This window comes from Mustelus asterias, chromosome 1 (genome assembly GCF_964213995.1).
Source record: "Mustelus asterias chromosome 1, sMusAst1.hap1.1, whole genome shotgun sequence".
NCBI lineage: Eukaryota > Metazoa > Chordata > Chondrichthyes > Carcharhiniformes > Triakidae > Mustelus > Mustelus asterias.
The window spans coordinates 84,447,921-84,472,524 of NC_135801.1; the positions used below are offsets into that span (position 1 = coordinate 84,447,921).

Consider the following 24,604-nt stretch of genomic DNA (forward strand, 5'->3'; position numbering starts at 1 on the left):
CTTTAGTTATTCTCTTGCTGTTAATGTATTCATAAAACATCTTGCGATTTTATTGCCAATATTTTTTCATATTCTCTTTTTGCTTTCCCAATTTCCATTTTCACTTCACCCCTGTACTTTCTATGCTCCTCTAGACTTTCTACAGCACTGTCTCATATGACTGGCATAAGCTTTCTTTTGCTTTATCTTGGCCTATATGTTGCTGGAAAACCAGGGGGCTCTAGATGTGGCAGTGCCATTTTTTTCTTTGGGGACATGACTAGACTGTGCCCATTTCACTTTTGAATGCCTCCCACTGATTTGACAGTTTTTCCTTCTAATACCTGTATCCAGTCCATTCTTGACAGCTCATCTCTCAGCTTTGTTAAATTTAGTCTTGGAACATTTACTCCTGTTCTATCTTTGTCCTTTCCCACAATTATGCTAAATCTCACTATAATATGGTCACTATCTGCAAAATGGTCTCCCATTGTTACTTCGTACATTTGTCCAGCTGAATTTCCTAATCTAGAATTGTGCTCCCTCTTGTTGGGCTTGTTATATGCTGGCTAAAAAATTCTCTTGAATGCAGTTGAAGATGTCGCACCCTCTGTGTCCTTCACATGTTCATATCCCAGTTGATATTGGGATATTTGAGGTCTCCAACAATTACTGACCTATTGTTTATTTCATTCGGAAAACTGTCTACATATTTGTTCTTCTAGCTCCTTTCCACAGGGGGTCTCTAATAGACTCCTTTCAGTTTTTATTTTTATTATTTTTATTTCTGAGCTCAGCCCATATGGCCTCATTTGATGCTTAATTTATATATCATCTCTCCTCACAGCTGTAATTGATTCCTTAACCAGTAATGTTACAAGGCACCTTTTAATTCTTTTCCTTATCCTGCCTGAAAACTCCATATCCAGGGATGATGAGCTGCCGTTTTTGCCCCTCTTTAAGGCACATTTAAATTATAGCAATGATATTACGCTGTCATGCGTCTATCTGTGTCCTCAGCTCATCAACTTTATTTACTACGCTCCTTGCATTTAGGTATATACGTATTTTAACACTGCCAAGTTCCTGTGCCGCACAATTTTTAACCTGTGCTGCTCTGAATTTCAAAGTCACTAACTAATTCTCCTCCGCCAGCCAGTTCTCTGGTCTGACTTTGCCCTCAGGTTCCCATCCCCCCACTAATCTAGTTTATAACCCACCCCCCGCCAACAACACTTGCAAATCTCCCTGTGAGAATATTCATCCCAGTCTTGTTCAATGCAGACTGTCTACCTTGTACAGGTCTCACTTACCCCAGAACAGGCCCAATGCCTCAGAAATCAGATGCCTTCCCTTCTATTCCAGCTTTCTAGCCACGTGTTTAATCTCTCAGTTCTGCTGTTTGGATGCTCACTTGCACGTGGGACTGGGAGTAATCCTGAGATATTTCTGAGCCAAAGATGTAGAATTCAAAACTGTACAAGTCTGAGCCCAAAAACAATGAGAATAGTTATATGTTAAAGTCTTTGCCTGAGAGTGGTTGATTTGGTTTGGGTGAGTTGCCTTTCTCAGCTACAGTCAGGTAAGACCTGAAATTTCCTTTCCTTATTCTCGGAATGAGGGCATTGATGACAAGACTGATCTTTGCTGCTCATCCCTTGTTGTCTTTGAGAAGGTGGCAGTAGACATTTTTCTTAAATTGATACAGTCCTGGTGGGGTAAAGGTGCTTCTACAATGCTATTAGGTAGGTAGGTCTGTCTATTTGCTGTCCTTGTCCTAACTGGTGGGAGGTCAAGGGTTTAAGGGATGTTATCAAAGAAGCCGACCATGATTTCCTGTCGATAATACACACATCGATGGTGGAGGGAGTGAATATTTAGGATCATGTCCACTGTTTTCTCTGCATGTTGTTGAGCTTCTTGAATGTTCTTTGAGCTGCACATGTAGCTAATGGGAGATTTTTTTAAAAATTCATTTACAGGATTTAGGTATCGGTAGCTAGACCAGCATTTATTGCCCATCCCTGGTTACCCCTGAGAAGGTGGTGGTGAACTGCCTTCTTGAACCGCTGCAGCCCCTGAGGTGTAGGTACATCCACAGTGCTCTTAGGGAGGGGATTCCAGGCTTTTGACCCAGCGACAGTGAAAGAATGGTCATATATTTCTAAGTCAGGGGGGTGAGTGACTTGGAGGAGAACCTTCAGGTGGTGGAGTTCCCATGTACCTGATACCCTTGTCCTTCTAGATAGTAGTGGTCGTAGGTTTATAACATGCTGCCTGAGGAACCTTAGTGAGTTCCTGCAGTGCATCTTGTAGATATTTCATCACACTCACGTTTTGTACCTTGGAGAGATTTTGGATAGTCAGATAGTCACTACGGAATACCCAGCCCCTGACCTGCAGTAACAGCCACAGTATTTAAGTAGTTGCTCCAGTTGAGCTTGTAGTCAACGGTTTTGGAGTTGAGGAGTTCTGGTGGAACCCAAACTGTAGTATCAGTAGGCAGGATATCGGTGGTAAGTGCTGCATGGTAGCAGTGTCGATAACTCATTCCATCACTTTGCTGATGATTGGAACATTGGCGGTAATTGTATCCCTCTGACACTGCACTGGATGCAGACATATTTCAGGCACACTATTGACTCCAAATTGGCAACTTCCTGCCATGTGCTAACAAAAACATTGCTCATTTTAAAGCCTGAACATTTATTTCGGGCGAGGTTTGCGCCAGCTGCCCAATATTAGGAGAGGCGGCTGCCTACTGGTAATATCATTGGTCTGTTAATCCAGAAACTCTGCTAATGTCTGGGGACCCAGGTTTGAATCCCGCCACGGCAGATGGTGGAATTTGAATTCAGTTAAAAAAAATCTGGAATTAAGAATCGACTGATGACCACTGTCGATTCTCAGAAAATCCCATCTGGTTCACTAATGTCCTTTGGGGAAGGAAATCTGCTGTCCTTACCTGGTCTGGCCGACGTATGATTCCAGAGCCACAGCAATGTGGTTGACTCTTAACTGCCCTTTTAACAAAGGTAATTAGGGATAGGCAATAAATGCTGGCCAGCCAGCAATGCCCATGTCCCACAAATATAAAAAAAAGATATTCCATATATTTGCATGTATGTAAACACAGCCAAATGAAACCATTACCCAACAAAGTTCATTTCACTACGGGGGCCTTCAATGTAAATTTAATGTAACTTTTAGTAATGTCATAATGTCATTTTTTCATGAATGCCAGAAGATCATAGCCTTGCAGACTTTCTCTGTCCCTCCTCTTTGTTATGGGTTTTATACATTTTTTAAAATTAAAAGATACAACTAAACTGACCCAAAGCTTTGTACAAAATTGCAGAAGAAAGACAAATTGTAATATGCATTGCAAATTTAAGACAATAATCTCTCCCTCAATATCAGTAAAACAAAGGAGCCAGGCATTGACTTCAGGAAATATAGTGGAGGACATGCCCCTGTCTACATCAACTGTTATGAAGTGGAGATGGTCGAAAGCTTCAAGTTTCTACGTGTTCAGATCACCAACAACCGGTACTGGACCGTCCACACCAACACTATAGTTAAGAAAGCTCACCATCACCTCTACTTTCTCAGAAGGCTAAGGAAATTCAGCATGTCCCAATATGACCCTTACCAATTTTTAAAGATGCACCATAGAAAGCATCCTATCCGGATGTATCATAGCTTGGTTTGGCTCCTGCTCTGACCAAGACCGCAAGAAACTACAAAGGGTTGTGAACGTAGCCCAGTCCATCATGCATACCAGCCTCTCATCCACTGCCTTGGAAAAACATAATTAAGCATCTCAGGATCCCAGATATACTCTTTTCCACTTTCTTCCATCGGGAAAAAGATCAAAAGTCTGAAAACACGTACCAACAGACTCAAGAACAGTTTATCCCTGCTGTCATCAGACTTTTGAATGGCCCTATCATATATTAAGCTGATCTTTCTCTTCACCCTACCTGTAACTGCAACACTATGTTCTGCACCCTATACTTTCCCTCTCTGCTATGTACTCTATGAATGGTATATTTTGCCTGTATAGCACGCAAGAAACAATACTTTTCACTGTATCCCAATAAACCAAATCAAAAAATGTGCACCGTTTCTAGTTAGTTGGATGGCTGATGTAGAGAATTGTGCATCATCAATGCACGTTTTAAAAGAAAAAATATTAAAATGATCTAGTTTTGCATAAGGAGATGGAAATTCATTTAATCTCATTTTAGGGCTTAAAATGGTTGCGACACTGGAAGCAAGAGTGAAAAGCGGGAGACCCAACACCTAACTTGAAAGTAAGTATTAACCCAACGGGCCTCATTGCTAAGCCCACATTTGAAGGATTCAGTATCGTTTTGGACACTCTTAGTCCTTGTATTTTACCTTGTTCTGGAGGGTGATGCTCGGGGCAACCGATACTAGACTGTAAAATTGTGTTCTGGCAATGTATCTGCCTCATTATTTGATAGGGAGTGGCATTCCCTTTTATCTGCTCATCCCAGTACTGACATCTGAAAAGAAGATGAACTAGCGGTATCATAGTTACTCTCCAAATTCCTCCCAGTTCTGCCTCATGTGCTCTGAATGCAAGGTTAATCTGCATGGCACAGGTGTACTGGTGTTCCTCAGGTGGAATTGGAACAAGATATGTTGGCTTCTGCAGAACAATTGATTGCTTTTTGGAAAGGAATTATTGCGAAAAAGAGTCCTGCTGAAACGATTCTCAAATAGTTGGATGGACTGCACCCCTCCTCCCAAAGGAAGCAACAAATTCCTGGTCACCTGCAGGAGCAAGATGCCTGGGCAACACCGTAAATAACAAAGGTCCTTGTTTCCCTCATATCTTATGTCTAAGATTTGGGGCAGGGTCAAGGTCATGGCAGCTGTGGAATTCTTAATGGCAGACAGCTGTAGGGGCTGGGTCCTTAAATATGTTCAAGGATGAGAAAAACAGATTTTTAATCAGTAAGGGTTCTGGGGATAAGGTGGGAAAGTGAAGTTGAGAATTATCTCATCAGATCAGTCATGATCTCAATGAATGGCGGAGCAATCATGTTGGACCAAATGGCCTACTTCTACTCTTATGTCTCATGGTCAGTATTAATTATGGAATTGACAATTATAAGGAAAATATGCACACAGAAAATGAAACGTTCCCTGAAACATTGACTTAATACCTTTGGTAATATAATTATTTTGTAATGGCTCATTTATTGGCATTCTTTTGATTGCAGATTTGTTTTGTAGATTTTGTTTTTGTGGTAATGTTGATCGGATTCTCCACACTCATTCTGTTGCAAAAATTTTGACCATATATAACTTTCATTTATTTTGTTTCTTTTAAGTTGGTCAGGATTTCAAATTTCCTCTTGGGTAATTTGCTGACGGTGGCTGTACAATGAGATAACATTCAGACTACATGTGGGAATCCCTTCCAATTTACTGTAAATTCTTTTCTAATCAAACTATGCCAACAACATCTCCAGGAAGAGATAATAATGCACAAATCTAGGTTAATGACCACTGTGATTCTAAAACAAACCCCATTGCAGCAAGAACCCCTGGAATAAATGGAGAAGAGCCTATGTATCAAAACAGAAAATGCTGCAAATACTTAGTAGATCAGGCAGCATCTGTGGAAAAAGAAACATCGTTAAGGTTTCAGGTCAATTACCTTTTCATTACAAAAGATAACTTTGGTGAAGAGATTACCTAAGAGTACCCTGTGCAATCTTAATTATCTGTCACAATGGAAGGGGAGCATTGATCAATAATGCTAACTGTTCACAAATTCAGAGCTCTCAAACTTTGGTCTAAAACATTCAGTACAGCTAAACCTAGAGACAGGAACACAAACAAGACAAATAAGTAATTCAATCTTTCTCAGACTGTGAGGGTGATGTATGTCAAATATACTAGTGCTAATGGGCTTTGTGATAACAATATCTGACACAATACTTTGCCCCATGAAAGTTCTGATGGATAATCTAGAAAGCCAGAAAATTGGAATGCAGCCAATGGAGGTCCCACTGGATATAAATTATCAGTTTACTGCTTTATAATTCCTGTTTTCTACCTGCAGTCCGGTCACCCCAGTGCCTACCGGTCCAAGAAGGCTTCACCATGCTCCATCACCAAGGGTACTGTGACTTAAATGCAATCATGGAAGAAAGGCAGGCAGTCAGGTCAAATAACCCCCTGACTGCACATTGCCTGGAGCATTTAATGGCCTTCTTGGCCCGAACCAGTCTGGTTGCCATGATGCAGGACCTTGACTCAGGTCTGATTGCTAGACTTCTGGATCCTGACTGTAGTCTGCTATGATCTGATTGCTATTATGTTGGACTCTGGCTGTGGTCTAATTGCTATGGTGCTGAACATTGACTCTGGTCTGGTTGCTATAGTGCTGGATCCTGACTATATCTGGTTGCTATGGTCTGGTTCCTATGGCTCTGGACCCTGGCTATGCTGTGGTTACTATGGTGATGTAGTTACTATGATGCTGGACCCTGCCCGTGGTCTGGTTGCTATGGTGCTGGACCCTGCCCGTGGTCTGGTTGCTATGGTGCTGGACCCTGCCCATGGTCTGGTTGCTATGGTGCTGGACCCTGCCCATCGTCTGGTTGCTGTGGTGCTAGACCCCGCCCATGGTCTGGTTGCTATGGTGCTGGACCCTGCCCCTGGTCTAGTTGCTATGGTGCTGGACCCTGCCCATGGTCTGGTTGCTATGGTGCTGGTTGCTATGGTGCTGGTTGCTATGGTGCTGGACCCTGCCCATGGTCTGGTTGCTATGGTCTGCTTGCTGGGTTTGATGCAGCTCTGGAGTGCTGCCTGTGATTGGCTGCCCTGCTGGAGAGGGCTGCACACTTGGTGCAAGATGCCTGCGCTGCTGCTGCTCCTGCTTTTCCTGTAGCCTTCCCTCCCCCTCTCTCCACACTGACAGAGCTTTCTGAAGGAAAGGCAGAGGTAGCCACCCCCACTGCTGTCTGGCTCTGCACACAGCCGGCTGGTGAATATGGAGAAGCAGGACCAGATCGCTGGGGAGGAGGTGACGGAACCGAGTGGCGGAGCCCCCAGCCCGGCTGCCGACAAGAGGCAGCGGAAAGCCGAGCCCCGGCAGAAAACCGTCTGGAAAAACGTGCTGATGATGAGCCTGCTGCACTTGGGAGCGGTGTACTCGTTAACCCTCCTCCCGCAGGCTCAGCCGCGGACATGGCTGTGGGGTAAGTGTCCGCACTCACTGCGCACTCCCTCCATCCACACCTCCCCCTGCCCAAAGACAGCCGCTCCGCACTCAGTCTAATTCAATTAAAACACCAGCAGCCCCGGGCTGAATTTGGTTTCTGTTCTGCGTTAAGGGGAGAGGGAGAGATGCCACCTTTGCAATAGGGTTTGTGTTGGGGTCGGGCAGTCACATCCACCGCCTGGCTCCACAATATTTCACATCAAGTCCTTCCTCTGTGCTGGCCGCCACATGGAGTGGATGGGTCTGGCTTGAACCACTAAAGCAGCAAATCATGAGTGATTATTAGTCGCAGTAAATGAATCTCAATGCGCATCGCTGCCGGTCTTTGTAGAAGCACAGGTTAGCTACACTCAGATCTGAAATCAGACGCTCTCACAGTACAGGCTGGATGGAGTCAGAAATTTCAGTCACAGAATGACGCATCATGTTTGATTCCCACACAGGAGGTGTCAATGTTTGGCCACAGAACTGGTTAACATTAGCCCTTAGTTAGGGGATCGTGTGAATGATTAAAAGCAGTTACTCGGGTGTTTACCTGCGTCCCTAGAGAAATAAGTGGACACTAGATATTTGTGCTTATTGAACAGCAAATCGTATTTATATAGCGAGTAACCAAACCAAATGTTGACACCGAGCAGCCACACCATGGGCTGTTGGGACAGGTGACCGAAGAGCCCCGTGAAAGAGGTATGGTTTTAGCGTTTTAAAGAAGGTAAGGAATGAATTTAGGAGTCAGTTTACTAGTTTCACTCCCCGACCACTGCAACACCTGAAAAATTATATATTTTTTCTGAGCAGTGTGGCTAAACAAAATTAGAGGAGATTATCTAAAAGAGGCTTTAATTAACTTTACGTTGACTCTATCTTCTTGTTATAATCGCCCCGGGGGATTATAGTGTTTTCATCATTTAAAACTTACTGGAGACAAAGGGTTTGGGATGATCGATAATGGAATCATATTGGGTTTCTTTTATTTAGCCATTTTTTGGTGATTTTGTAAACTAGACTCTGGAATAATCAATAATTCAGTCTGAACTGATGAGCTACAACTTATCATCGAGAAGAGTTCAATTTTGCATTAAAATATAACCGTATCTCATCTTGAACAGGAGAGTATATATATGTTTTTATATATGTTTGTTTATGATGTTATTAAATATGACATGTTGAGATAACAGTAACCTCAAAAGTTCCAAATAATCTCTTCATCAAGAGTAAGTAAACATTTAAATATTGTCAAGTGTCTGCCAACAAAATATCTCCTGGATCTTAGTTAAAACGTACAAGATTTGGTGATGTGTTGATTCTTGCTTGTACACAAAGTGAGGGTGCATCTATGAAGCACTGAGATTGATTTACGACCTATTGAAATACAACTTGTATAGATAAACCCTTAATCTTAAAATAAGAGAATAAGCCCATGTCCTATGGGCATGGCTACAGTTGTAACTAAATCAGTTTGCCACAGATTCTAAACCATTTGGATATCCATGGATTATTGTGGCTACAGATTATGTTCATTGATTCTAAATGACTTTCACATTCGAATGTATTGTAGCACTATTAAAAGTATTAGAGAGCTAAACAATTTGGATATGCAGCAAATCTACCAAAATTTATTATGTATAGTACTAAGATTAATATAGATTGGGTCTAATCAATTTGGATGTACATGTGAAAGTTATCGTCAGCATTAAGATTAACCATGCTTATTGCTAAAGAATCTATGCATTCACAAGCTGTTAAGGTTAGTGGGATAAAGGAAAATTAATGTGCTTAAATTAAGGCAAAACAAACAGTTTGGTGTTGACAGGTTTTCTATTAACAACAGTTGTATTGTTTGGAACAATAGTGAATGTGCAGTTCACTGTCACAAGAAACCTGTGAGATCTGTGCACTGAATTCAAAAACTGGTATTGTGCGCTATATTATGTGCAGGAGTGTTACGTCGAATGAACTTACCCAATGATGGTGCAATAGCAAAACTATTACTGTTGAAAACATGATTGAGAGGGGGCAATTTTTGTTAATCAAAATAAGAAAATCAAAATTCCAGTAGTCTATAACAAATAGTACATAGCCATCAAGTTATTTGTAGGCAGAACACCCACCTCTGAGTTCAGCTGACACTGCACAGAGCTTCTCTTCAATAGTTCATGACATCATGAGAACTGCTCAGTTGTTCCACTCCTGTGTAATATACGGGCACTCTGTATCCTTCAAGAGATTTAACTTTTAACCATTGAGGAGGGGGAGAACTAAGAATACAACATGAAACAATGGTTGATCTACACTGTTTGGTTGAATCCAAATCAATCTCTTTCTATTAAAAATACTTTATATGGCGAATTCAAAGTCATTGTTTGTACTAAAATGAATTATTCAACATTTCTTGATTTAAATTCTTGAGAACAGTAAATTGGGAATTTAGTGCTTAAAATGTGGATTATTAGATTATTTGAGTTAAACAAGTTTGAACTGTGTCTAGTCAGGACAAGCCATGTTTAGCAACTTATACACTTTTTGTCAAGTTTTTAAAAAATTCAGGAAGTCCTAAAAATAAGTTAGATGGCAACCTGGTCTATCAGATAGTTTTAATGAGGAATTACCGTACTTGCCTGCAGGACATGAACTCATGGCTTGGGTATTTCAGCTGCTTGGTATTCCTGCTTTATCTAATTCAGTTTTAAGTGACTGTGAGCAACATCGCAGTCAGATACTGGAGGGCAAATTATGGTATACATTGACCGAAGCTCAGTAAAAAGTTCATTATCCAAAGAAAAGTTTGTCATTATTACATACTTGAGTGATTCACAGCAGTCAAAATTTAAAATCCACATTGCATCCTGATATGTGTTGATGAAAGTAATTGCATATCTAAGTAATTTAAAACATTGTAATTGGGAAAATGGACCGACATTTTAAAATCATACTTTCCTTCACACTTTAGAAATTTCTGGACATTCCACTCAAAACCTATACTTGTTGAAAACAGGACAGGTGACCTTGCGTATTACATAATATTAAGGGTTTTTACAGAGAAGCCTGATTGTAATTAATTTATAACTAATGTATAAAATTCTGCACAAAATATGGGTTTTTTGCTGTGTGAAACGTGTACCTGGACATCATCAATTTGAAAACTTAAGTGTGATCATTTAGCACAAGTGCGAATTTGACTTAGTTTTATCCATGGTGTTTACATGGGTTGACCAGCCACAAGGGGTATGTAGACTTCTTACCATCAAACTTCATTGTATGTGCAATGTGACTAGACCAGAATTGGTATATGCAGGATTTATAATCTACCTACATAATGTAGGTAAAAATTGTCATGTACGTATGTCAATTACAAAAGCCTCCAATTGTAATGATAGTGCTATAGATTTGAATAATGGAACTTTTAATAGCAAATTCATATATAGTGAAACTTTGGTTATAGCGAAAATATTCCACCTCATTATTTACTTGTAATTCAGTAGAGTGATGCTTCTGTTATGAAAATATGGCTGAAATCTGGATGCTAATCTTCCATTGTTTAGCCCATAACAAACTGTGTTTTTTTAAACCAATCAATAGAATTGTCACCTTTAGTTTAACTCTGTTAATCAAACAAACTCTCTTAATAAATAAGTGCACATTTAAGTTCAGCTACAGAGTCTTAGGATTGCCAATTTACTTTCTATGCTTCAAATAATATTGACATTCTGGAGAAACAAAAAGTGCTGGAAATACTCAGCAAGTCTGGCAACCTTGGTGCACACAGTAAGAGTTTTAACAACACCAGGTTAAAGTCCAACAGGTTTATTTGGTGCAAACAGAAACAGAGTTCAAGTTTCAGGTCACGGGCAGATACTGCCGGACTTGCTGAGATTTTCCAGCAGTGTTTTGATTTTGTTGACATTCTGGAGAGACAATGTATAGAGAACTTGTCTGAAATAGGACATTCCATGAATTAATGCAAAGTGCCGAGCAAATTCAATCTGTCAGTAAGTGATTTTCAAATCAATTAGCTCTTGCATTGTAAAATTTCTGACATCCCTGGAATTTCCTAGAATAAGTCAATGCAGTTATAGTGTAAGACACAATGCCATATCATTTTTATAACAAAGAAATTTGTGCAGATTGGATTCATGCAAGTTTTTAAATGATATTCCTCAATCGTTTGCGCTGCTTCTGAGATACATCTGTTGAAACCTTGCCGCTCATTTACACGGGCAGCAGAAAAGAAAATCAGGTATGTGTAAAACAGTCTCCCAGTTAGTTAATACCCATTTTATGCAATTGCCCATGATTAATTTCATCCCAATCATCAGCAAATAATGGGTTCAAATCCACCATGGCAGATGGTGTATTTGAAATCGGTAGAAATCTAGATTGTAAAGTCTAATGATGACCATGAAGCCATTGTCTTTTGTGATTAAAAGAAACCCATTTGGTTCACTGATGTCCTTTAGGGATCAAGAGTTAAATTGACTCTGAACTGCCCTCTGAAATGGCCGAGCAAGTCACTCAGTTCAAATACTGGCCCAGTCAGTGCTGACCACATCCACATGAATGAATTTAAAAAAAGACGTTCCCCCCTGTTTGCAGTATGAATTCTGACCCAACCACCATCTCAGTAACTCTCTTTACTCAAGTGGCAATTATCTCTCGAGGCCAAGAATGCTTCTCTTTGAATAACGCAGTATACTGGTGTAGAGGATACAATGTGAGGGAACAATGACTTTGGTAAAGAGGACAAATGAAGGTACAGAACTCACTTTGCATCATTGATGGCACATCCCAGCTGCACAGACAGCAAAGTACTGTGCCATGTTACTAATCCAAGTTATTATGTTTTTCCACAGCTTATGTTTGTTTCTTAGTTACGGCTCTCGGAGTGACAGCTGGTGCGCATCGTTTATGGAGCCACCGATCTTACAAGGCAAAGCTGCCATTGAGGATGTTCCTGGCTGCTGCCAATTCCATGGCTTTTCAGGTGACTTTTATGACATTGAAATAGGTGTTGAAACTGGCAATTCTATCTGATTTGTTTGTTTGTTGTGCTGAAATGTAATTCGGGATTGCTAGCAATAGAAATCAAGTTTTATAAAAATAGATTTTATTCCCATTTAATTTGATGTGAATAAATTATTTGGAGCAAGCGAATTACCTACATTTGCACCTGAAATTGTTTTGCATATTATTTCCTTGAATTTACACCACAGAAACAAGCTGTTCAGTTCAACTGGTCTGTGTTGGTTAATGCTCCTCCTACCTATTTCATTCATCTAACCCAGTGCATTTGTACTGGAGATGTACAAGTTTGTATAGGGTTTAATATCCATGAGCTGCAGACTATGGTATGCAACTAAAAGATAACTTGAACCTATGAACATCCAAAGATGTGCGGGTTAGGTTGATTGGCCATGCTAAAAATTGGCCTTAGTGTCCTGAGATGCGTAGGTTGGAGGGATTAGTGGGTAGATATGGGGGTAGGGCCTGGGTGGGATTGTGGTCGGTGCAGACTCGATGGGCCGAATGGCCTCTTTCTGTACTGTAGGGTTTCTATGATTTCTATGATTCTATGCAGAATAGGAGGCTGGATGCTGCCAGCTGTGAATCTGCTACATATTAGAACTCCTACGCTCTTGGTGATGGAATAAGATGAGCTGCAAATACAGTCATGACTGTTATATATCCTCTGTATATCTAAAGAGCGATGGGATCCAGTTTATATCACACAAAAGATCAAACATGAGTCAGAATTCATGCTGTAAGTGGAGTTTATACATACTAACTGAAGAATTGAAATGAAAAAAACCGGTGAAAGTGCTGATTGTCACTGGAATTGTGTTGCTGAGTGAATTCTAATTGCTTTCAGTGGCATCAAGGAGAATCTGATCTTGACAGGGAATCAGTTCCATGAAATGTGAATATTCTGAACTCATGGCTGGAACACCTTGTGAGGCATAATCAGAGTGCTCTAATGTAGACCTACATGTGAAATTCGAGTTTAGGGAACAAGGAGAAATCAGACCTTATTTAATCCTTGCGTCATCCAATAATTTACAAACTAAATGCTCTGCCCAGTATTTTAAACTGTCTGTACTTGTGTTCTGAAGAAACCCAACTCATGACATGGCTAATTTTGACCACCTTCATGCCACACAAGTGCCAGACAATGACCATCTCCTGGAAGAGAGAATCTAACCATCTTCTTTTCAATGGCATTACCATCACTGAATCCTCCACTATCAACATCCTGGGGTTACCATTGACCAGAGACTGAACTGGACCAGCCATATAAACACTGGCTACAAGACAGGTCAGAGGCTGGGAATTCTGTGGAAAGTAACTTGCTTCCTAACTCCCCAAAGCCTGTCCACCGTCTACAAGGCATAAGACAAGAGTGTGATGGAATACTCTCTACTTGCCTGGATGATTGCAGCTCTAACAACACTCAAGAAACTCATCACCAACCAGGGCAAAGCACCCAGTGATTGACACTCCATCCACCACCTTCAACATTCACTTCCTTCACCACCGACGCACAGTGGCAGCAGTGTGTACAATTTACAAAATGCACTACAGCAACTCACCAAGGCTCCTCTGATGGCATCTTTCAAATCCCCGACCTCCACCACTTAGAAGGACAAGGACAGCAGATACATTGGAACATCACTACCTACAAGTTCCCACCAAGCCACATACCATTCTGACTTGGAACTATATCGCTGTTCATTCACTGTCACTGGGTCAAAATCTTAGAACTCTCTCCCTAATGGCATATGGACTGCAGCGCTTTAAGAAGGTGGCTCAGCCCCACCTTCTCAAGAGTAAGTAGGGATGGTGTAGCCAGCAACGCCCATGTCGCATTAATAAAAAATAGCCATTTGCTGAGATCCCTTCACAGAGAAACTTGCTGAAGACAGGAAGAAAACAGATGCTTAGCAATTTGATTGTATTACCCAGGGGTCTATTATGATGGGTAGGGTGCAGGCAACCATGCCAGGCTGGAAGTATGCAACCAAATTGGATCAGTCTCTTCAATAGACATTCAGGGATCGGGCTTCTTAAAATATTTAAATAAAGGTCCTGTTTTGTTGTTCAATCTTTTTTGGAACTGATTCTGCCTCAGTGACTGGCTTATGTTGCTGAGCAATTTCTTGCTGTTTGAAAGGTAAATCCACGCCGTACAGGCTAATTGCTTATTTGTCCTTTTAATTTCTGGGCATTTCTTTGTAAATATTCTGTCTACTACAAAAGTTTTCTGATTTGTGCTAACCAGCGCTTACTGGTGCTCGACTGCTTTTGTCTGCCTTCAGCAGTTTTATTGTAGTTGGGGGCGGTCAGGGAGTTCTACTTTCGGACTGGAGGACAAGGAAAAAACATCTACAGCTGGACAAAGGGTGCTGCACAGGAGGCGGCCATCACCATGGATATCTGCACTTCACTGAGGAGCAATGTGTCAGATGCCTTCACTTCACCTGGGACCAGGTGAACAAGCACATGCAACATTCACCTGTCCACTGTGAACACTCCATATCCAGCTGTCTTGTGTGCCCCCCCAGAACCATGTGGATAGGTAGTGTTCATCTATCCCCTACGAACCCATTTTTGTGCAGAATCAAATTGTATCGCTGTCTAGTTGGAAGTAATATAGTGGTACAGATGCAGAATACAGTTCTCCATAACACAATTGCATACTCAGCAGAGCCTACTCTTTCCCATATAGCGCTTCAGAAAGTAACTCCCTCCAAGTGATGTCCTACGTTGTGTGTGAACCCACATATTAGTGTTAGCCATGGTTCAGTTGGTAACAGACTTGCCTCTGAGATCAAAGGTTCTGAGTTCAAGTTCCACGCCAGGATTTTTGCACAAAAATCAAGGTTAACACTCCAATGCAGGTTGCAAGGAATACTGCATTGGGCGGCACGGTAGCACAGTGGTTAGCACTGCTGCTTCACAGCTCCAGGGACCTGGGTTCGATTCCCGGCTTGGGTCACTGTCTGTGTGGAGTTTGCACATTCTCCTCGTGTTTGCGTGGGTTTCCTCCCACAGTCCAAAGATGTGCGGGTTAGGTTGATTGGCCATGCTAAAATTACCCCTTAGAGTCCTGAGATGCGTAGGTTAGAGGGATTAGCGGGTAGAAATATGTGGGGGTAGGGCCTGGGTGAGATTGTGGTTGGTGCAGACTCGATGGGCCGAATGGCCTCTTCCTGCACTGTAGGGTTTCTGTGATTCTGTGAGAAGTGCCATCTTTCATTCTCTTGGGTGATGTAAAAGAGTCCAGCGTACTGCTTTGATGAAGAGCAAAGGAATTATCACCAATACCCTGGCCAATATTTACCCCTCAATTAACACCAGGTGTTGCTGTTTGTGGAAGTTTGCTGTGTGCAAATTGGCTGGCATGTTTACTGCATTGCAATTGTTACTACACTTCAAAAGTACTTAATTGACTGCAAGGCACTTTGGGAAATCCTGTGGTCATGAAAGGTGCTATATAAAAGCAAGCAATTTTACTTTCATTAAAGTTAATAATGCAGTGAAATTAGTGTGCACTGAATGTTCAGTGCTAGTTATCTGAAAATAAATTTTCTAGCTTAATGCTTTGGGTAAACATTATGGTCAACTGTTTGTTGATAGCTAATGGGAACTGTGATGGTGAAAGGCAACCTTTAGTTTTAAATTAAAAACTTAAGAAAGCAACCGAAGAAAGGTTCTGAAACATCATCAATTCTTCAGTGCTTGTGGACCATGACATAGACACCTGTGACCAGTGGGCAGATGTACTGTACTGGGATTAATAGCAGTAACATTGGATGATGGTGCAGAGGTACAGTGTGACAGTGCACACTTCTAAACGCATTGCGTAACACAGCCTTGTGTCAGGCCGTAATTTTCCACATAATGAGCACGGAGAGCAAGTGTGAGCAGAGGCAACTGCTTTCAAAGAACAAAGAAAATTACAGCACATTAACAGGCCCTTCGGCCCTCCAAGCCTGCACTGACCATGCTGCCTGACTGAACTAAAACCTCCTACCTTCCGGGGACCGCATGCCTCTATTCCCATCCTATTCATGTATTTGTCAAGACGCCCCATAAAAGTCACTATCTCCCCCGGCTGCGAATTCCAGGCACCCATCACCCTCTGTGTAAAAAGACTTGTCTCGTACATCTCCTTTAAACCTTGCCCCGCGCACCTTAAACCTATGCCCCCTAGTAATTGACTCTTCTACCTTGGGAAAAAGCTTCTGACTATCCACTCTATCCACGCCCCTCATAATCTTGTAGACTTCTATCAGGTCGCTCCTCAACCTCTGTCGTTCCAGTGAGAACAAGCCAAGTTTCTCCAACCTCTCCTCATAGCTAATGCCCTCCATACCAGGCAACATCCTGGTAAAACTTTTCTGTACCCTCTCCAAAGCCTCCACATCCTTCTGGTTGTGTGGCGGCCAAAATTGAACATTATATTCCAAATGCGGCCTAATTAAAGTTCTATAAAGCCGCAACATGACTTGCCAATTTTTAAACTCAATGTCCTGGCTGATAAAGGCAAGCATGCCATATGCCTTCTTGACTATCTTATCCACTTGCATTTCAGTGACCTGTGTACCTGTACACCCAGATCTCTCTGCCTATCAATACTTTTAAGGATTCTGCCATTTACTGTGTATTTCACATCTGTATTAGTCCTTCCAAAATGCATTACCTCACATTTGTCCAGATTAAACTCCATCTGCCATCTCTCCGCCCAAGTCTCCAACCGATCTATATCCTGCGGTATCCTCTGACGGTCCTCATCACTATCTACAATTCCACCAACCTTTGTGATATCTGCAAACTTACTAATCAAACCAGTTACATTTTCCTCCAAATCATTTATATAAATTACAAACAGCAAAGGTCCCAGCACTGATCCCTGAGGAATGCCACTTGTCACAGCCCTCCATTCAGAAACGCACCCTTCCACTGCTACCCTCTGTCTTCTATGACCGAGCCAGTTCTGTGTCCATCTTGCCAGCTCACCTCTGATCCCATGCGACTTCACCTTCTGCCATGAGGGACCTTGTCAAAGGCCTTACTGAAGTCCCCATATAGACAACATCCACTGCCCTACCCTCATCAATCATCTTCGTCATTTCCTCAAAAATCTCAATCAAGTTAGTGATACACGACCTCCCCTTCACAACCATGTTGCTTCTCACTAATACGTCCACTTATTTCCAAGTGGGAGTAAATCCTGCCCTGAAGAATCCTCTCCAATAATTTCCCTATCACTGACGTAAGGCTCACCGGCCTGTAATTACCTGGATTATCCTTGCTACCCTTCTTAAACAAAGGAACAACATTGGCTCTTCTCCAATCCTTTGGAACTTCCCCTGTAGCCAGAGAGAATACAAAGATTTCTCTCAACACCCCAGCAATATCCTCCCTTGCCTCTCTCAGTATTCTGGGGTATATCTGGGGACGTGTCTACCTTAATGTTTCTCAAGAACCCCAATACTCCTTTTTGTTCTCATCATGACCCAAAATATCTACACACACTTCCCCAGACTCATCATCCACCAAGTCCTTCTCTTTGGTGAATACTAATGCAAAGTACTCATTTAATACCTCACCCATTTCCTCTGGTTCCACACATAGATTCCCTCCCCTGTCCTTGAATTGGCCAACCCTCTCCCTGGCTACCCTCTTGCTCTTTATATATGTATAAAAAGCCATGGGATTTTCCTTAATCCTGCTAGCCAATGACTTTTTGTGACACCTTTTGGCCCTCCTTACTCCTTGCTTGAGTTTATTTCTACTTTCCTTGTATTCCCCACTTGCTTCATGTGTTCCCAGCCTCCTAGCCTTGACAAATGCTTCCTTTTTCTCTTTGGCTAGGCTCACAATATCTCTCGTTATTCAAGGTTCCCAAAACTTGCCTTATGTATCCTTCATCCTTACAGGAATGGTCTGGTCCTGAATTCCTATCAACTTACACTTGAAAGCCTCCCACATGCCAGATGTTGATTTGCCTTCAAACATCTGCCCCCAATCTACATTCTTCAGTTCCTGCCTAATATTGTTATAATTAGCCTTCCCCCAATTTAACACCTTAACTTGAGGACTACACTTTTCTTTATCCATCAGTACCATAAAGCTTACTGAATTGTGGTCACTATTCCCGAACTGCTGTTTCTGAAAAATGAAAACATTATTTTCCTGCAGGTGGAAAAAAAAATGGTTGGTGAAGCAACCAGATTGAGCTCATGTAACTCTTCGTTGCCCATTTTAAATCCTTGTTGCCAGAGACCAGATTGCAGAATATGCAAAATAATGTAGACTGATCAAATGATTAGGAAGCAAAGAAACTCCAGCCGTACAGTTTTATATATGTGTGTGTGTATATATATATTTGTTATTTGGTAGGAAATAGAAAATAACTTGCACTTCATTGATTCACAACCACAATCTTGGTTGAAGCAGCCAATTATGAAATATTATGTTTTAAGTTCTTGAGAGGGAAGGGCCTGAAAAATTTGGCTCAGAAAGCAAGCGATCTTCTCGAGGGATGCAAGAATCAATTGAATGCTGTAATGGTGATATTGGAATCCCTCTGGATGGGTGAATGATGTTGTGTTGACTGGCCTCCTATAAATAACTTGTGATTTTGCAATGCTCCTAGCTTGGTTAGTTTGTATTTTATGAAGCTGACCTGAAATGTCCCTGTTAGCAACCGGACATTGGATTAATCAGATTTGAATGTATTTTTGTTTGGAAGTGTTCACTGCTCTGTAAGCTGCTTGCTGCCAGATCTAATGCTCTGGGTTGATGCAGGCATGCATAAGTGAATGCATGTTTGGATTTTCCATTTAGTTACCTTTTGCTTTGAGATGGAGATAAGGGAGTAGATTTTTTGAAGGAATACTCAGAGAACAGCAGTTGTTCAAGAGAACTCCAATGAAAATTCCAGCCAAAAATGTGTTTGCTGTTTGTAATGTGAGAATTTTGTATAGTGGCAACGTACTCCATCTCCCTGTTTCTGATATACTTTTATAATATAATGCACATCACTTCCAGCTGTCCTACTAAGTGATAAAGAAATTGCAGGGATCCAGAGGTGGAGTGGAGGGGGGAAGGGGTGGTGGCGACTTTATCTTCGAGCAAGATGATGGAATGCTATTTTGGTCAGAGTTTGACTACTTTGTGAGGGTGTATAGATCCATCTAGCATTTCTAAACCAAACTGTCTACAGTAATGGCACTTAACATCCCACTTGTGGGAAGTAACATCCTTTCAACAATCAGTTGTATTATTCCACATATTTGCCGCGTTAAGTGAATGAGCTTTGCAGATGTTAGAGTCATAGAGGTTTACAGCATGGAAACAGGCCCTTTGGCCCAACTTGTCCATGCCGCCCTTTCTTTTTTAAAACCCCTAAGCTAATCCCAATTGCCTGCATTTGGCCCAAATCCCTCTATACCCATCGTACCCATGGAACTATCTAAATGCTTTTTAAAAGACAAAATTGTACCCGCCTCTACTACTACCTCTGGCAGCTTGTTCCAGACACTCACCACCCTCTATGAAAGAATTGCCCCTCTGGACACTTTTGTATCTCTCCTCTCTCACTTTAAACCTATGCCCTCTAGTTTTAGACTCCCCTACCTTTGGGAAAAGATATTGACTATCTAGCTGATCTGTGCCCCTCATTATTTTATAGACCTCTATTAGATCACCCCTTAGCCTCCTACGCTCCAGAGAAAAAAGTCCCAAGCTATCCAGCCTCTCCTTATAACTCAATCGGGGCGGCATGGTAGCACAGTGGTTAGCACTGCTGCTTCACAGCTCCAGGGTCCCGGGTTCGATTCCCGGCTTGGGTCACTGTCTGTGTGGAGTTTGCACATTCTCCTCGTGTCTGTGTGGGTTTCCTCCGGGTGCTCCGGTTTCCTCCCACAGTCCAAAGATGTGCGGGTTAGGTTGATTGGCCAGGTTAGAAAATTGCCCCTTAGAGTCCTGGGATGTGTAGGTTAGAGGGATTAGCGGGTAAAATATGTGAGGGTAGGGCCTGGGTGGGATTGTGGTCGGTGCAGACTCGATGGGCCGAATGGCCTCCTTCTGCACTGTATGATTTCTAATCCATCAAGTCCCGGTAGCATCCCAGTAAATCTTTTCTGCACTCTTTTTCTAGTTTAATAATATCCTTTCTATAATAGGGTGACCAGAATTGCACACAGTATTTCACATGTGGCCTTACCAATGTCTTATACAACTTCAACAAGACGTCCCAACTCCTGTATTCAATGTTCTGACCGATGAAACCAAGCATGCTGAATGTCCACTCTGTCCACCTGTGACTCCACTTTCAAGGAGCTATGAACATGTACCCCTAGATCTCTTAGTTCTGTAACTCTCCCCAACGCCCTACCATTAACTGAGTAAGTCCTGCCCTGGTTCAATCTACCAAAATGCATCACCTCGTATTTGTCTAAATTAAACAATTCTTTCCATTTTCTATTGATGGTAAACAGTGGGAAATAGTCTCAAAATTACATAGGACAGAAATTCAAATTTTCCTCAATGTAATTGAAAAATGAAAACATTGTTTTTCAGGTATCATTAAATAAACATACAATGCATAAGGCTATTGGCATAGTATGGCTAAAAAAATGAACAGTGTTGTGACATAACAAAACAGAACAGAAATGATCTGAGTGTACCTGAGCAAAGAGGTTAGCTCAATTGAAAAACAAAACTTGGGCACCAATTTGCTCCTGAGCAGAGGATGAAGGAAAGGCAGCTCTTAATACTCTCATTTTATTTCATTTGTTCTCAGGATGTAGATAACACTAGCAAGGCCAGCATTTATTGTCCATCCTTAGTTGTTCTGAGATTGCTGTGGTGGGCCTTCTCCTTAAACTGCTGCAGCCCTTATCAGTGTGAAAACACCATCAGTGTATCAGGTAGAGAATTTCTGGATTCTCATCCCTCAGTGAAGAAAGAACAGTTCTTTACGTCCAAATCAGAATGTGTCAGGACTTAGAGGGGAACTAGGAGTTGAATGGTGTTCCCACAACATCGCTATTCTTTATTGTAATGGTCGAGATTGCATGTGTTGTTGAAATAATCTTGCTGAGTTGTTACAGTGTACTTGTAAGCTTCACATACTGCAGCCTTAATGCTTTGGTGGTGTATTGGTTGCATACTGAGTTCAGCGTTGATGGGGGTGGGGGGATTTTGGGCAACAATCAAGCTGTGTACTGGATGGTAGCAAACTTCTTGGTATACACCTTCAACAATTTTTGCACATATACTCACAGGTCCCTCTGCTCCTGTGCTTCTTTTAGACTTGTACTCTTATTTTGCCTCTACCCATTCTCCGCACCACACTATACCACTTCATACTTCCTTGTATTAAAATTATTCCTCCATGTGTCCTTCCATTCAACCATTGAGGTGAGGGAGCTAGTGTGGCTTAATGGGTAGTTCTCTTGCATCAGAACCAGAAAAGCTGGGTTCAAGTCCCACTGCAAGACTTGTTGGCTACAAAAAAACCCAGCCACTGATACAGGCAAGCCAGTGTATATTGATGCCAGTCCCCATTGTCTGGATAAATGGAGAGGGTCAGTGGCAGGTAGGGCACCTGGCTGTAAAATCACCCACAGAATCCAAAAAATGATGGTTGATACAAACGTGTGATCAACCAGCATTGTGGTAGCCCCATGTAACTGGGAAAAGCCAAAATGGAAAGGAAGGAAGGTGTCTTTATTCCACCAGCCAATCTTTGTCCTCTTGAGGTCTATCACTGTCCTCCTCACAGTTAGAAGTTTAACAACACCAGGTTAAAGTCCAACAGGTTTATTTGGTAGCAAAAGCCACACGAGCTTTCGGAACAGGCTGTTCCTTCGTCAAACCTGTTGGACTTTAACCTGGTGTTGTTAAACTTCTTACTGTGTTTACCCCAGTCCAACGCCGGCATCTCCTCCTCACAGTTCACAATGCTTTAAGTTTTGTGTCATCTGCAAATTTTGAACTTGTGCTCTGTATAAGTCAAATCTAGGTCATTTATATGGATCAAGAAAAGTAGTTATCCTAGTACAATGGGGCCCGCACTTCCTCCATTCTGGAAAAATAACCGTTCTTCATTAATATGCTTCCTGTCACTCTGCCAGCTCCAAGATGCCACTGTCCCTTTTCTTCCATGGGGTTCAACTTTGCTGGCAAGACTATTATGTGGCACTTTATCATGTAGCACTTTACTAAATGCCCTTTGAAAGCCCAGGTACACCACATACCCACACTACCCTTATTAACCCTCTCTTAACTCACCAGAAAGCTCGTCAATTTAGTTAAACATGATTTACTCCTTAATAAATCTATTTTGGCTTTCGTTAATTTCTTAATTGGGGCAAAACTTGGATTTTAGTGGTTTCCTCTCCCTCTCAGCCTTGTAATGCACCCAAGAGTAGACCTATAATAAATTCAATCATTGAAATACATGATTTCTTTCAGGGTTGTCCTTAAAGCTGGATGCTTTTGCATTGAAAGGTCAGTTCACAAAGTAGTTAATAAAGAACAATTGATTCAATTTATGATCAGCAGAAGCAGACAATAGCATTCTTTAAAACAAAATAGTTATAATGATGGTTTGTATGGGAGGGTGGGTTGGTGTTGCCGATCTTTGACAAAATACTGCAGTGAAATTTGTCCCCTCCTCCCCATTTCCCTGTCAGAAGATATCTGTTCCAAATGCATCAAGAACATTTACTCAAAATCCTTTCCTGAATTGCAGACGTGGTCAGGCACGTTGTCAATGGGTCAGCACCAATCCTACTCTCAAGGTCTCCTCATGAATTAAGGACCTTGGATTTTGGAAGCATTTTCATCCCTATTTGACTAAAATAAAGAGGGCTTTGTTAGTGGCAGTATGTCATTCCAGAAATGGCTCTTCAGTTACACCATCTGTGAAACAAGAGAATGCTTTGTTGACAGATATTTTTCACAATCAATTGGTAGTATTATTTTGTGCTGTCGATGAGCCCTGCCATCCTGCTCTGTTGATTGATGCTGCCGTCCTGTATTGTTGATAGTGTTGCTGTCTTGTGTTGTTGATACTGTCCTGTCTTGTCGATAGGCTTCACTGTTTGAACCTTGGCTGGTTGCTAGTTAGTTGACAACACTAGTAGTCTGATTTGAGAATGATAAATAAAGAGATATAAAGGTTAAGGTTCAAATAAATATGCTGAGTAGGCAGGAGAAAATCAACAGAATAAAGCGCAAAAAGAAAAAAATGACGTACATTTATAAAGTGTTTTTCATGAGCATCAGGTGTTTCAAGCACTTTACAACCAATTAAGTACTTTTTAAAGGGTAGTCATTTTTAAAATGTAGGACATGCTGCAGCCAGTTTGCACGCAGCAAATTCCCAAAAACCGCAATGTGACAATGATCAAATAATCTGTTTTATGCAAGCTGTAAGCCTAAATTTCCTTATTTCCCAAACATTTGATAAGTCTTCATTACTCAGTGTATTTTGCAGACTGATCTCTGGCGATAAAGATTTAAAATGGGAAATGAAGAGTTAACTAAGCTTGGTTGCTTCACCAACTATTTTATTCATTTTTTTCCCTGCAGGAAAGCAATCAGTCTGTGCACCACATTTGCTCTCTGTGCTCATTATGTAGGGAAACCACAACCCGATAAAAGTCTGTGTTATAAGAGAGCACTGTCACACTGCACATTACTGCTATTAATCCCAGTACAGTACATCTGCCGATTGGACACCGATGCAAGTGTCATGCTCCAGAAGCATTAAGGAACTAACGATAAGTCAGATCTTATCTTCAATTTTAAAGCTAAAGGCTCCCCTTCACCATCACAGTTCCCACCAGCTATTAGTAAACAAACAGTTGACCATAATGTTTATCCAAAACAACAACCTGGAAAACAATTTTCTTTGATAATTAGCACTGAACATTCAGCGCACTAAACATTCAGTGAACAGTCATTTTAGTGAATGTCATCTTGATAATTTGCCGCCTTACTGCTCCTATGAAATTGCAGTGGCTTTGTTACTGTGATGGGGTCCAGTGAATTGTTAGCTATAAATAATGGGTCACATTCAATTAAAGAATTCAAAATAAACTTCTTTATCTAGATGGTGATTAGCAAATGCTACCACATAGGGAGGTTGAGGTTAGCGGCATTTAAGGAGGAATTAGATAAGTGCGTGAGGGAGAAATAAGTAGATGGACAGGCTGATAGGGTGAAGGAAGGTGGGAAGAGGCTTGTGTGAAGCTTAGGCATAGACCATTTGGGTCAAATGGCCTTATTCTCTGTTGTAACCCAGACTTATTTGCATTGACACTTGTTCACTTTAGGTTACAA

At 41.5% G+C, this 24,604-nt stretch overlaps 1 protein-coding gene across 1 annotated transcript in view; it reads left to right on the top strand.

The window, feature by feature from the left end:
• Positions 1-7,015: 7,015 nt before the first annotated feature.
• Positions 7,016-24,604, top strand: part of LOC144495887 (stearoyl-CoA desaturase 5-like) — a 48,486-nt gene continuing 30,897 nt past the window's right edge. The window contains exons 1-2 of the mRNA XM_078216683.1: positions 7,016-7,223; positions 12,097-12,227. Coding sequence (XP_078072809.1) covers positions 7,016-7,223; positions 12,097-12,227 — 339 coding nt within the window. The remainder of the gene's footprint in view (positions 7,224-12,096; positions 12,228-24,604) is intronic.